Below are 15,964 nucleotides of genomic sequence, written 5' to 3' on the forward strand. Positions count from 1 at the left end.
AAGACCCCGGATCTAGTTTCATCCATCCGGGTTGCGATATGTATTCAGGAAAAATAAAGACATTGACATGTACAGCAGTGCAGCACAGATAATCATCCTACCAAAAGGATGATGATTTCATCAGAATCATCAGTCTACCATCAGAGGATTGTCTGTCCTATGTACATAAAAATGAATTTATAAAGCTGAGCATGGGAATGCCCGCCTCGGCTAGATCATGAAAACAGTATGAAAATAATGTATTGTATTGTATCTTATTACGGGTCTCCTCCCAGCATTGAAAGAACTTCGGATCCTCCTAATAAAGCATTTCACCCGATAAACGGCCTCATACTTTAGGGGGCAACTGTTATAGACTTTTTTGTGCCTTACAGCATTGAGCATGAAATGTCCATAATCCAAGGGATCCAAAGTCCCTAAAAGTGTTGTTCCCGCCCCTAAAGGAACAAGGTCAACCAATGACAGCTTCTCCCAGAAGTTCTCCACCAAAAACTGCTCAAAACTAGTCAAATCAGGATCAATTCAGAGGCTCCACTAGCTGCCTGCGTTGCAAAGCACCCAAATACACTAGCTAGGTGCGTTGCAATGCAGGTGAATGCACTACCAAGGTGCGTTGAGCGGGAAATGACAAATGGCAAGCTCATTCAACGAGGTGGAAAGACAATGGAAGCTTCCAGAATCTTCTCCAATGACACTTGCCTCACTGAATTCGACTAATGATGAGTAAGAGGCTCTCAGTCTCCAAGTGGAAGCAAGAACTGACAGAGAGAAGCCACAAGTCAAAACATAAGCTGACTCATCCTCTCTGCTTACATCTATATATGGATCCCTCATCCCAGAGATCCGGAGGCTGGAATTTTGTACTTTGCAGAGAATTACTGTTGGTTTGAGATTGAGATTAGTGCATTGGGTGATTTATGCTTTGTTGGAGGAGAGGAAGGGATTCCTTTGCTGGGAGGTAGATGCTGGATCAGGACTCACTTGGTTGTATCTCCTCTTGGACTTTCTTATCATATCAATAAAACTATTTGAGTTTCTCCTATATGCTTGTATATCAATGATGTTTTGTTATATTTGCATGTTTAGCTTAATCTGATCCTAAGCTATTTATGAATGTAAATCTATGTCTTTTGTGTAGTTTCCTCTTCTGTGATCTTGCAGGAACTTGGTGAAGCTGGGCCAGTAAGGGAGCAGGCAGCAGGAAGCAAACAAATAGGAGAGCGATTGGATCAATAAACTAGCGAAAGACACAGGTTAGTTACATCCTTCCTCTTCGTTTACATTTCATAAAGAAGAATACGAAAATAGTTTTCCTTGTTTGTTGCTAAGGCACTGTCACACCTTAGAGTGGGATAGGGGCGTTCTGAATAGATACTTTTCCCAACAACACCCCCCAACATAGGCTTGTTGACCAGGTATTTCAATGCAGAATGGTCTGTATACATCTTAAAGTGTCCACCCAACAAATAGTGCCTAAACTTCTAGAGCACATACACCATAGCTAGTCCTTCGCGCTCTATCGTTGAATAATTCTTCTTAGCTTTGGATAGTTTCCTACTTGTGAACACTATAGGATGATCCAATTCCTCCTCACTGGCCTGTGTTAGTACCACTCCCAGCGCAATGCATGATGCGTCCACATGCACATGAAATGCCTTCTTCCAATTCGGGAAGACTAGGATTGGCGTGGTGACAATTTTCTCCTTTAGCACATCCAAGCTCCACTAACATTCTTCATTCCAATAGAACGTAGCATCCTTCTTCAATATTTTTTCCATTGGCGCGGTGGTCTGGGCATAGCTCTTGATGAATTCCTATAGTATCTGGTATTCCCTAGCATTGTACGCAGCTGCTTCACACTTCTTGGCACCTCCAAATTGATTATGACCGCGGTCTTCGCAAGGTTTACCATCAAGCCTTGTCTGCATACCACGTGACCCAGCAAGATCCCAAAAGGGACACAAAACAAACATTTCTTCAAATTGAGCGCGATCTGGTACCTTCGGCATGTATCTAGCATCAAGTGCAAACTTTCTACATGGCACTTTACTAGCCCAAACACAATCCAATCATCAAAGTATACCTCCAGAAACTTGTGAATGAAATCCTTGAATGCGGCGAGGACTACGCGTGAAAAGATTGCTGACGCATTCTTCAGTCCAAAAGGTATCACAGTATACTGAAAAAATCCTCATTCAATCGCGAAGGTCGTCTTACTTCTATCCTCAAGTGCAATCTTGATCTAATGGTACCTAGAGAACCCATCAGTGAATGAATATGCTTCTTGGCCACTAACATTATCCAACACTTTATCGGTGCACGAAGTTGGGAAAGGGTCATGCATGCAAGCGTCATTCAACTTCCTGAGATCTATGCATATCCTTATTTCATCCTTTTTCTTCTTCTCCTAAACAACCATTGGGCTCACCCAATCAGATTCTTCCACTGGCTCGATAATGCTTGGCGCGAGCATCTTATTCAACTCTAAGTGGACATTTTCTTTATACTTCAGGTTGAGGCGATAAGGCCTTTGTTTGACTACCTTTGCATTCGGTTTTAGAGTGATCTTCATAACCCCCAAGTCCCCTATGATCCCTTTTAAGTCTGAAAACTTCGTAGGGAACAATTCCTAGTATTCGCAGAGTAATTCAACAACCTTATCTACTGTTGCATCATCCCAGTAGTCCCCAATCTTTGCAAATTTTGGCTCTGCTTTCATGCCAATGTTCACCTGTCTAGTCTTGAGAAACGCGATTACGTCTGGATTCTCTATTTGCGGTTCTTCAACTTCGTGGTGACCTTTAGTCTCTGGAATATTAATCTTCCTTGGATCCTCATCTTCTTCCTCAGCTGTCACATTGTAGCACTCCAGCACATGGCTCAATCGAGTGGTCCAATCAGGTTGAATCAAATCTAAAGGATTTTGCAATATCCTAAAGATCACTGCCTTGACCGCCTGCAACGCTTCATTAATACATTCAAATCCATCCTCAAAGTTGAACATCATCAAGAATCCTTGGTGTAAAACATCCCATTCTTCAGTGCCATGGCGGAACATTGTCTCCAAGTACCAGTTCAACGGTATAACATCCAAGGTATGACAAAACAGATGCACCCATTCAAGCTAAGGCTCTGCTCCATATACTTCGATCCATTTGGCCAAGTGATAGCGCGGATCATTCCTCCCCTCATATTTCTCTATTAGTTGCACTTTCGTACGACCAAAATGTACTCTCATCATCTTTCTGTATTCATGCCAATCATTAAAACTATGTTTGTGCATACCCGTACACCTTACAAGCGTAGCACGCAGCGCTCAATCAAAGGCCCAGAAGCGATGTTTCTCTGGCACTTCCCTTTCAAAGGCATCCAAAAATTTATCAATGTCAGTGAGACCATCATAGTAGGGTTGACTTCTTACCTTCGATGATACACAGCGCAGTGATTTGGTCATCATATTACAGCGTAGTGTAGATACTTCATGTAATCGATTATGCCAATGCTCCAACTCTTCATCTGAATCTGATGTGCAGGAACTTTCGCGGTCCAATGCAATACGTCCATTTGTTGTCGAATTCACCCAATCTTGATCTCGCATTGTTATCTTATATATGTGGTCCAAATCATCGTTACTTTCATAATCATGGACCAGTTCAGTATAGTGCGGTCCTTCTGCAGGATCCAGGGGTACTAATACGCGATTCAATTTCTTTTCAAACGTCATCTTCCGCTTCTTCAGATTGATCACCCCATTCATGTCAGTAGCCCAATTAATCCCGAGGAGTGCAGGGTAGGGATTGCTATCATCCACAATCTCTATTACTTCAAAGTCATCCAGCGTGCTCGTGCCTTCAATATGTACGTTACTCCCTGTAGTCGTCCCATGGGGATGATCTTCTGTTAATTCACCATCCTTAATTGACTCTGAGACCATTGCAGCACTGGTCTTCCCATTCGTTCCCACGTCTGTTTAGGCAAAACATTCGCGTCGGATCCTAGGTCCAAAATAACTTGGTCCATTTCATATTCTCCTATCTGCGCAGTGAGCCTCATCTCATGCCCTGTTCTTGCCTTATGCTTACCAATCTTTCTGACTATGCATGGTCCATCATGAGCATTTTATTTTCCGGCACACCTATTTATCAGCTCCTATAACCCCCTTACAGCCTTTCTATCGCGCGGCAGCTTCATGTGGGTTTCCAAGAATGTAGTAAGCATAGGCGGATCCATTTCTTCAGCTGGCTTTCTAAGATAGAGGCCTTAGCGAAGCTTTTCTTAACTTCCATAAATGTTTCCTGTGCACGCTCCAGATCAAACTCGACCTCTTTTTCTGGATCTTTGTGGACCCACATACTTTCTTCATGCTGCTTCCCCTTATCTTTTTCAGTTGTAACTCCACTTTGCAGTACTATATTCACATTAGGATCCTCCTTGCGTGGCTCATCCCTCATCGTCTACAGGTTCTGAGTCAGCTGTTGAGGTTGCACCCCTTTCTCACGTATCTTTGCTAATAGTATAGGGAAATCTTCATTCGCGTGATCAAACTGTGTAAAATATTGACATGACAAATGCGTTGGATTCATGCATTCTCGTGCATGGTGTCCTGGTCCTCCATAATTATAGCAAATCACCTATCCTCAACCTCTGCTAGGTCCTCCTCCACCTCAGCCTCGTCCGCGCAGCTGATGTCCTCCTCGTGCTCCCGCGGTGGCTTGATCAGGTGGTCGAGTTTCTACCTACACTCTATATGCGGGCGTTCTATCCATCATCAACTCGTAGCTACGATAATTGTGCTCATCATGACCCACCGATTGACAGAAGTTGTAGAAGAGATGTTGCAGTGTCTATACAGATATCACACCATAACGCAAGCCCTGTGCTTGGCATTGCTTGATTTTCCAGCCTCAAAGGCATCGGTCCTCCTACTACAACATAATTCGCGAAGGTTGGGTAGTGATCTTTGTGATGCCCCTGACCTTTTCATTTTAAGCACCAAACATCATTGCACACCTCTAGCCGAACTGTTCTATCATTCTTCAGACTCTGTAATTTCAGACAGAGATTCTGCAACTGTGCATGAATCTGTTGAACCCCTAGATGCAGATCTTGCATCAACGTTTAATGCAGTCTCATTGCAATCTCCAAAGCTTCTTCCTGGGTCCCAATCTTCTGTTGCGATAGCGTAACCCTTAGATGAGGCAGGAGCGAAGACACAAACCATTCGTAGTGCTGCCCATCTGTTAGATTCATGTTAGCTTCGCGAATCATACACTTCAATCTCTAATCCAGATCCCAGGGTGTCTCGCGAGGCTTCATCATGATCTATTTGAATCCCACAATTAATTGCACTTCAGACTTAGGTCTATTGAATTCCTTATTCAGCACAGTCTGAATATATTCCAATGTAGATGTCGGGTTATCAGTGCAGTACTTAATGTACCATGTTAGCGCGCGTTCCTGACAAACACTAACTAAGTTTGCCTTCTTCACTTGATCATCTATGATACCCTGAGCTTCCCATACAGCCTTCACAACGAACCAAAACTGGTCTGGATACTGATTTCCCAAGCCCTTGAACACATGCAACTTTATTGAAGTCACCATACTGAACAATGGTGGAGGTGGCGATGGTGTGGGAGAGGGTGTAAGCGGTGGAGGTGAAGATGGAGGCGGTGTGGGCAGATGGGGTATTCATGGGAACCCTTGTCTTATCAACTGAACAGTGCTCTGCAGAGAGTCCTGTGTTGCTTCCTTGTCGTCACTCATAGGAGGTTCAATCGTCGGGCTATATTCAGGGCATGTTTTCCCTCTATTCCTGAAGGTCTTTCTATTTCACGTAGCCCCGAACATCAAGGTAGTTGCATAACCCACTTTTCACACAATAGCATTTTAATCTAAGTATTTAAAGACCTTAAATACTTACCTCGTGGTCCCTTGAACAAGCGTCGCTCTGCTTCATTGTAATTGACCGAAGTATCGACCGCAAATTTTGTCACAAATCCTCCCGTGATATGATCGAGCCAATGATCAATAGCCTGTGTAATCATATCTTTAGAGGCTTCCAATATTTTCACTAGCTCCAGGGTCCAGACTATCGGACCGTCAAGCCTCCACCTTCCTTGGTCATCTGCCAATTTCGCGATCCATTCGTATAATTCAACCGGGAAAGAACTAAAGAAGATTTTGTGTATCTCTGTGTATAGATATTTTTCCAACCACTATTCTTTCATCAATCGTGGATTCTTGTTTTCTTGCGCCACGAATTCATGGATCTTCCTATCCAACTAGTGATCAATTTCTTTCTTAGTTGGATTCCAGTGAAGTGATATCACATATCTCTTGTGTAGATCCAGGTCCCGACAACGGAAACATTTGTTGGCTTGATGGGCCCTGACCCAGGTTCAATGTTAATTAGCCAAGAAAATCTCTACACTACTGGCCCTTTCAGCATTAATCCGCGGAGCGCGGACTAAAGTCTCACCCAGAGCAGTTTGGGGGAATGCAGGAACCAAATCTCCACACCCTGAGATGGTTGTGATGTCATTTTATACCCTAACTCTATGTCGCATAGATTAATAAGCCCTTTAGGGCTTATCAATATACTTCCCTTAGTTGTCCCTTGGACCTCCGCAAAGGTCTACGATCATCCTTCATGTACCCAAAATAGGTAGATCAGGCACTTATACAGGCAAGGAAAGGATGGAGGCAATGTTCAAAGATAATGGGTTGAAGGAATTCGTAGATACTAATAGTCCTAAACATCGAGCATATGATGCTCAGGATCTAGCAAAGTGGAAGAAGTGTGTTGCAAAAGTGAGGAGGATCTATTGGAAGGAGTTCGAGATCATTCGTCTCGAACATCCATGGAAAGAAAACTCCATATTAACTAGAAAGCCTTGATAGACTTGTTTCATAACAGCAGTGACCACAGGACGTTGGCATTGAAGGACAAGCTTCAGAAGATCAAGATGGAAAAGGACAACAAAATACCACAATACTTAAGCACGTTCACCCAATTTCGGGATGAGCTTAGGAGTGTTGGTATTACAGATGTTGAAGATGATCTAGTCATCCTAGTGTAACAATGCCGATTTAAGATATACAAATTATTACTTTAAATTATATGATTAATAATCAACACACAACTATTCCACTAATTAGCATAGAATTTTTGAGAAATAGGAGCAAAGAAAACTTACCTGTAGCAATGATATTCCTTACTTGTAATTTTAGAGTTGAACGTTATTTGAACCCCGCTAACTGCAACAAAGTTTTAGGGACGACTCTCCACCCAACCATAGGCTCAACTTCACATAATCTTTCAACAGTTGTCCACCCCCGAGCCCTCAATCAACGTACTACTGTGAGGGAATCATTTGTCTCACCACACTTTTCTCCCCAGAGAATGGGGAAGGAATGATGAATCTCATCTTCCTCTTCGTCTATTAAATAGACCAAACAATGGAAATGGGACCGCATGCACACATTCCATGTGTCAACATGCAACTTTTATTTCTTTATTTTAAGTTTTACTTAATTTAATATTTTTCTTAATTTAATTCTTTCTTATTTTAATCTTTTTTACTTTTTTATAACTATACTTATTTTTACTATTTTTATAGTTCTCTTAATTTAACTCTTTTTTATTTTATTTTACCTTTTGTTAACTTTACTTATTTTTACTATTTTTATAGTTCTCTTAATTTAACTCTTTTTTATTTTATTTTACTTTTTGTTAACTTTACTTATTTTTACTATTTTTATAGTTTACTTTTATTTATATTTATTTAGAACTCTAGTATTGTTATTTACTATTTTATTTATTTATTATTATTATATTTTCTTCATTATTTATTATTTATTTACTATTATTATCCTTTTTTTATCATTTATCATTTATTTGTTTATATTTATATTATTTATTATTTATTATTATTAGGGCATTACTCCCCCTCTTTAAGGAACTTTGTCCCGAAATTAAGTTGAATCATTTAACATTTTATTTGTTTATTTACTACTTCATGTTTGCCCTACACCCTCTGCTGAACCAGTATAACCAACAGGCATCAAAAGTTTCCACAACACCCAAGAAATCTCAGTGAATTTTTGTCCCTTCTCCCACTTTCGGAACCAGGCATAAGCCTCACTAGTCTGTATCTTATCCCAAGGCTGGCCCCAAGGCAGGCATCCGGTCGCAGTACTCAATGACTTTGGGCATCTCGCAAGGCTGACCCACTCCCTCCACACCTACTAAGGTGCACAGCCCCAGCCATCAAAGTCCTTACACCCCCACTAGACTTCGGCATTCCAATCCAATATCAGGCACCTAACCTACAATATCAGGGACTTGGCCTCCTCAAGATGGTCCCATAGCCCCTCAAGATCTATCCATCAAGAGCTATACAAGACAAAGAACCCATTAGCATATGTAGTGTTGATTGAGTATGTCCCTAGCCCATTGGTGTCAGATATTCTCCCTCGCAGGTATGGGCTCCTACGAGATCATCAAATAAACCAGTGCTCTCGGCCCATTTGTGGATTTCCTATCAATCACCACATCTCAACATGTAACAAATACATTAGTTATAATCATAGTATCATAGAAAATAATCCACATGCCAACTCTTGCATGTCATCATGATAACATAACATCATTGCTAATCACCACATTTTGAATAGTAAAGAACTTCATGTTCATGCATGTCACAAAATATGCATGTGATTACCACATAAAATACCCTCATAAGTTATAACATCAACATATCAACATCAAAGACATATCATGACATCACATAATAAACTAACCACATGTCAATATAACCTCAAATCATAACATCATAATCCCTATGCATATCATATCCATCATGAGCATACAACATCATTATCATAACAAATAAATAAATAAGAACCATATGTGCGTCATTATACCCTTATCAAAACTATGTCCAATTACCATGTACCATCATAACATGAAACATCATCACAACATTATACTTTTGCATTTCTATGTTGAAAAAAGAAATTTAATTGAAACCATAACTTCATACATAGTACCATAGTGTATTAATAAAATTTAGCGATTAGACATGATTAGGACTTAAACCATAGTGAACATAAAGAATATAAACCACCACCTAATTTTAAGTTATAATTAATGTATAACTTTTTTTTTAAATTCTCTAAAATAGTGACCTCTAACTCATTCCCCTCACATTAAAAATAGTATAGTAAAAATAAATATTAATAAAATAAATAAAATACAAAACCATTATTAATTCTCTAAAATAGTGACTAGTAAAAATAAATATTAATAAAATAAATAAAATACAAAACAATTATTAAGACGTTGCCCTCTTACATCTTAACCTAATTTAATTTTTATCCAAAATTACTGTTATTAAAAAAAAAAAAAAACACATTAAAAAAATGATATTATAAAAATTTGCATTGGTCTTTATAAAAGCTTTATCAATGCTTTTCCTTGGTTCACGCTTTATTGATATGAATTGCTTATGGTGCAGGTGCCAGCGTTTATAAGCATGTTGGTGGCCGACGAGTTGGTGGGCGTGTTGACATGTGTTTGGTTAAGTCATGACTTGTTGGTATGATTTTTAACTTGGCTGGCCATTTATAAACTTACAATGTAATGGGAAAATAATTAGACAATTATTAGAGAAAGGAGCTTTTACTTAATAACCCATTTATAATATCCCATAAAATAATTAAAATTAAAATTTTGTATCAATTATTTTATTAATTTATATTTTATATAAATATAATATTTATTAATATAAAATAATTTTTTATTTTTATATGTTTATTTTAAAAATAATGATAATTAAATTAATTAATTTAACAGTTTGAGTGGGCTTAATGATTAAAAGTATGTGTTTCTTTCTAAAAAGCCATACATTCAAAATCAGAAAGACAGAATATGTATATTTTTATAAACTTGCATAAACTTGCAATGAAAAAAATCAGGCCCTAGCCGTTCAGTGAAATTCCATTTCTTGAGGAAGCACAAGGGTTTGGCAGTCTTACATAAATATTGGTGAATATTCATAAATTCGATGAAGTTTTCAATCAGTTTAGATAGCTGCTACAATCATCTATTTTGTGAGCATGAAAGCTTCTTCTGAATGCAAATTCACGTGAAGAGGGGATTTTGACTGAAACTAGTTAGCAATTGAATAGTTCTCCAAGAAACTATTATTCTTTATTTTAAAATTTTTGGAATTATCATTTTAAATTATTAAATGCCTTACTGTGGTATATCATAAGGATTTAAAGTTTTATTAGTGTTTAATGAAACCTTTGTGTAAGGTTTATAACCGTAGCTTTGTAGTATTAACAATAAATTAGTAATAATTTATATAAAATAGAATTTTTTGAAATTGGAAAAGCTTAATAATATAAGTAATCTATTTAAACAAATCAATTTTAATGACAATGGTGTATATATATATATATATATATATATACATTAATTAAGTATTTTTTTCAAACTTTTACCTAGAGGTTATTTAGAGTTGAAACTCGCTCTAATACCATATGTAACAACTCCGATTTAAGATATACAAATAATTATTTCAAATTATTTGATTAATAATCAACACACAACTATTCCACTAATTAGCATAGATTTTTTTAGAAATAGGAACAAATGAAACTTACCTGTAGCAATGATATTCCTTACTCATAATTTTAGGGTTGAACTTTATTTGAATCCCGCTAACCACAACAAAGTTTTGGGGACGACTCTCCACCCATCCATAGGCTCAGTTGTACATAATCTTTCTATAGCTAGCCACCCTCTAGCCCTCAATCAATGTACTACTGTGAGAGAATCATTTGTCTCACTACACTTTTCTCCCCAAAGAATAGGGGAATGAATGATGAATCTCATCTTCCTCTTCGTCTATTAAATAGACTAAACAATAGAAAGGACCGCATGCACACATTCCATGTGTCAACATGCATGAATCTCATCTTCCTCTTCGTCTATTAAATAGACTAAACAATAGAAAGGACCGCATGCACACATTCCATGTGTCAACATGCAACTTTTATTTCTTTATTTTAAGTTTTACTTAATTTAATATTTCTCTTAATTTAATTCTTTCTTATTTTAATCTTTTTACTTTTTGGTAGCTTTACTTATTTTTACTATTTTTATAGTTCTCTTATTTTAACTCGTTTTTATTTTACTTTTACTTTTTCTTTTTTCTTTTTTCCAAAGGAAAAATATCGAACCATCTATTAAAAAGAGAGTTACAGAGTAAATGCAGAGCATTGCGGAAAGACTCAATTCCGCCATATATGGGGAAAGAAAAGTCTCAGCCGACTATCAATACATGCCCGAGATGTAAAAACGCACCAGACTTAGCAAGCCAAAACATGAAAAGCGTCTCCTCCTGACCACGCACACCTCCCGGGATCCGATTCATGCAGAAGAGGTATGGATTAAGGCAGAAGCTGAGAGTTCAAGAGAAACAAGAGGCAAACAGTGACCTCAGGAATACACAGTAAGCACTAGAAGGATTCTCGAAAGACAGAAAAGAAGCGATGAGAAAACACAGCTTCCCGGGCCTCCTTAATAAAGGAAAACAGCCCAGAAGCCCTGAAGAAGTTCTACAAAAGAAATTAGTAGCAAAAACAAAATGAACCGTATCAAAATATGTACAAAAACAAAACAGTTTTCTGATGAAACAAATCTTAAGCAAAAATGGGCTATTCGACTGATCGAACCACCCCATTTTCTTCCTCCGTGATAGTCCACGACCCCATATCATGTTCAACACCCGCTTTAGAAAGGCGATCAACTTCAAAATTCCTTTCCCTGAAGATATGGCAGAGAGAGATCTCCATGAACTGACATTTGAGGCGAGAAGCTTCTTTAAGCAAAGGAATCAGAATGAAATTTCTGCAGCGTTGAGACCCATTAAACCAATTCACAGTATTCATTGAATCCCCAAAAATCTGGACTTCTCTCACATTTCTAAGTATAAGCCAACAGAGAAGGAGATGTAAGGCTTTCAATTCTGCAAAGTTATTGGAGCCCTGTCCAAGACCAACTGAAGCTTTAACAACCTTTTCCTTTGATAAGTGAATAATCAAGCTAGCCCCGCAGCGTCCATTGATGTCCGAGGCCCCGTCAAAATAAGCCCACGACATAGAATATCTGATAGATTCTTGACGAACAGCTCTGGAAGTAGGAAGAGCTTGAGGAACAGGAATACTTTCATAAATAGCAACTCCTTCTGCGGCAAGTCTTCCAATAGGGAAGACAGAATCCTTAAAGATGACTTGATTCCTAGCAAGCCATGTCCCCCAGGTGATGAGTAATGGAATGGTTCTCTCTCTGTCATTTGAAGTTTCATTCCACCACCTCTGCCAAGCATCTAAGAGCCCCTGCCCTTCCCACCTAAAAGGAACTTTTAACAGCCTTAACATTTCGGCCCATAGGCTGGAATTAAAAGGGCAAAAAAGAAAACAGGTGCTGAACTGTTTCGACGCTGTCTTTACAAAGGGGGCACCGGCCAGGACCAATCCTTCCTCTTCTTTGAAGAAAATCCCAGGTAGGAACTTTCTGAAGCAGGACACACCAGAAGAACAATCTTGTTTTAGCTGGCCCTTTTAACTTCCATAGCGATTTAACCCACCAAGACGGATTCTCCCATCCATTTTGAGACATCATCCATTTATACCCCATCTTTGGAGAATAAAACCCATTCTGGGCAAAGACCCATCTAAGCTCATTTGGAGAGTTAGATAGCCTAACTGAGGAGTTGAGAAGGTCCTTTTTATACAAGTCCCATTCCTCCAGCCATTCATCATCCAAATTTAAATCTCTTCCCTGAATCCACCCTTGACTCTAGATGGTGGAAACCTGGGGATTAGCCACCTGATTTAAAGTGTAAAGACCCCTATCTTTTAAGGCCGAAACTAGCCCCTGAGATAGAGAAAATCTCTCTGAATAGCCTATCCAGGGGTCTCTACCCAACCTGATCTGAGTTCCATCCCCCACACTCCAAGCCAATCCCTTCTCTATGACTTTGACAGATGCGACCACAGCTTTCCAAACCACCGAGGAGTTTTTGGAAGTCTTTTGCGGCAATCTGATCCAATCAAGCGTTGATAGGGGATCAATATATTTTCTTTTAGACACAGAGGTCCACAGGTTCTCAGTGGAAATGAGTCTCCAGGCGAGCTTTGCTGCTAAAGATTGGGAGAAGCAAGCAAGATTTTTAATACCCCAGCCTCCCCACTCTTTAGGATGTGCAACTTTATCCCACGCGATCCAAGGGGTAACTTTCTCAGACTTAGACCCCGCCCATAGAAACCTGCTGCATAATTTATCAATTGAGGATAAGATTCCTTTGGGAACCCATGTCAGACTAGCCCAGTAGACTGGAACTGCCATCATAATAGATTTAATTAACACAAGCCTACCAGCCCTGGAAAGCCACTTGTAACTCCAATGTTTCAGTTGGGATTCGATTTTTACAAGGATCCAATTCCAATCTTTTATCCTATAATTGTCAGGGTTAAGAAAGAACCCCAGGTATTTAAAAGAATCCTCCAGCATTTTAACTTCAAAGTTCAGGACCAATTCCACTCTGCGCATCAACTCTTTGGACAAACCTGTGCATATGAGTGTGGATTTTCTCTCGTTTATGCAAAGACCAGTAGCCTTCAGGAAAAGGTCCAAGATCCTCTTGAGCGTCCTACAGTCCTCGAGACTACCATTGCTGAAAAGAATTATGTCATCCATGAAGAGGAGGTGAGTGACCCAGAAATTATGTGCTACTTCAATTCCTTTGAGAGTCCCCCGTCTTTTTGCGTCATCGATCAAAAGACTGATGCCATCTGCTGCCACCAAAAGCAAAAGGGGAGAGAGCAGGAAACCTTGACAAAGGCCACGTTCAGGGCTAAAAAAACTGGAGGCCGCTCCGTTGATCAGGACAGCTATGGAAGAAGAAGAAACATAGCTCATAACCCATCTTACAAAATCATACCTGAACCCCAGGTGAGTTAACAAAAGCCTAAGGTACAGCTAGCTGATTCTGTCATAAGCCTTAGACAAATCGATTTTCACAACGGCTCCTTTTTTTTTTCCAATTTTTAGACTATGAAGCATTTCTTGAGCAACTCCTACAGCTTCATGAATTTGTCTGCCATCTAGAAAGCCAAATTGCTTAGGGGAAATGTTTCTAGAGAGGAAAGGTTTTAGCCTAGCGGCAATAATTTTTGCAATAATTTTGTAAACACAAGTACACAGGGAAATGGGCCTGAAATCATCAAAAGAACCTGGGAGATCAGATTTGGGTATGAGGGCTAGAAATGTGGCATTGAAGGGATGATAGATTGATCCTGTACACCTGGAATCTTCCACAACTGCCACTAACTCATCTCCAATGAATTCAAAGAAATGCTGGAAAAATTCGGCAATCCAGCCATCCGGTCCGGGGCTTTTGTCCCTTTGCATGGATTTGAGAATGTCTTCAACCTCCTCCTTAGAAACAGGTGCCATGATGGAGTCATTACCTTCCTCCTCTATGAACCTTGGAAAGATCTGGGCGACTCTAATAACTTCAGCAATAGAAACTTCCTCTGGCGCTTTGAAGAGATTCTTGAAATAATTGACCCCCAATGAGGCCGAATCTTCAAAAGAACGAGCCATTTCACCATTGGATTTCTTCATTTCCCAGATTGTATTAGAGTTTTTTCTCCCTTTGGCATAATTCTGAAAAAACTTGGTGTTTTCGTCCCCTGCCTGCAACCAGATCGCTCTACTTTTTAAGCGCCAACTTTCCTCTCTGAGCTGGAGGATTCTCCTTCTTTCCATCTCCAACTCTTGAAGTCTAGCCCAAGACTCTATTGTTCCATAGCCATTTCCGTCTGGGTCTTCAAGGAGGGCAAGCTCAGAGTTAACAATTTTCAGGGTTTCTTCTTCCTTCAGTTTCTTTTGGAGGGCCCAATGCTTTGAGGCGACCTTCATCCTTTTTAAATTGTCCATAAAAACCTGGCTGCGACTCTCATCTTCATTGAGAACATCTTTCTTCCAAGTGTTATGGAAGAGGCTAATATAAGAAGCATCCGAGAGCCAAGAAGCATTAAATTTAAAGGGAGTACCCGGTTTAGTGAAATCTCCCTTCACTTCCAGGAAGACAGGGAAATGATCCGAAAGACCACCTTCCCCAACCCAATGTCTAAAAGCCTGTAAATTTTCTGCCAGTGATTCACAGATCAGGAATCGATCAAGTTTCTTCCCGATCCAATCTTCTCCTATTCTTCGATTCCTCCACGTAGGGCGCAACTTGAGTGGGGAGACATCCACCAGGAGAGAAGAGGCCAATTTATTTTGAAAGAACTCAGAAAGGGGATCTGCTCTGGCTCTGACCCCCCAAGATTTTGTCATCCCCAAAGAAAAATTAAGATCTCCTCCGATTATAAGGTTTGGGTGCGACAGAAAAGACTTTGCGAAGAAGGAGTTCCAGAACCTCTCCCGTTCCAAAACAGGACCATAGACATTAAGAAAAAGAAAAGGGATGCATAGTTCGTTGGAGAATAGTTCCACAGCCAAGACATTTTCTGATCCCCAAGAGGAGATCTCTCGTAACACCTTCGCGTTAAAGCCCAGAACCACCCCTCCCGAATGTCCATTAGCATCGATGGCATGGAAGCTCCAACCCAAAAGAAGCTTGAAGAGACATCCTGTAACTTCTTCCCCCTTCCCCCTTAGAACTTTGGTATTATTATTTACTATTTTATTTATTTATTATTCTTATATTTTCTTCATTATTTATTATTATTATTAGGGAACATTACACCTAGCATTTCTAGAGCTTCTCGAGAGTTAGCATTGTTGTGTGCGGGATCCCCCAAGGGCAGTTTTGGGGCTTAGAGCCCAGATTTTGGTCCAAGTTTGTAATTCCAATGTAAAGACTTCGCATTTTGTGGG

The 15,964-nt window shown here is 39.6% G+C and overlaps 2 protein-coding genes across 2 annotated transcripts; both read right to left on the reverse strand.

Annotated features, from left to right (window-relative positions):
• Positions 1 to 11,730: 11,730 nt before the first annotated feature.
• LOC149265183 (uncharacterized) lies at positions 11,731 to 12,453 on the reverse strand. Its single transcript, XM_089401993.1, has one exon. The coding sequence runs from the start codon at positions 12,451 to 12,453 to the stop codon at positions 11,731 to 11,733; it is 723 nt and encodes a 240-aa protein (XP_089258119.1).
• A 421-nt stretch (positions 12,454 to 12,874) lies between these two features.
• LOC149265184 (uncharacterized) lies at positions 12,875 to 15,421 on the reverse strand. Its single transcript, XM_089401995.1, has 2 exons — positions 14,382 to 15,421; positions 12,875 to 14,018 (listed from the first exon to the last, which is right to left on the reverse strand). Exons 1-2 carry the CDS (start codon positions 15,419 to 15,421, stop codon positions 12,875 to 12,877), a joined length of 2,184 nt encoding a protein of 727 aa, XP_089258121.1.
• Positions 15,422 to 15,964: the final 543 nt, after the last annotated feature.

Source organism: Pinus tabuliformis, chromosome 6 (assembly GCF_031772625.1).
Source record: "Pinus tabuliformis cultivar Carrire ecotype Pingquan chromosome 6, CPIR1, whole genome shotgun sequence".
NCBI classification, from domain to species: domain Eukaryota; kingdom Viridiplantae; phylum Streptophyta; class Pinopsida; order Pinales; family Pinaceae; genus Pinus; species Pinus tabuliformis.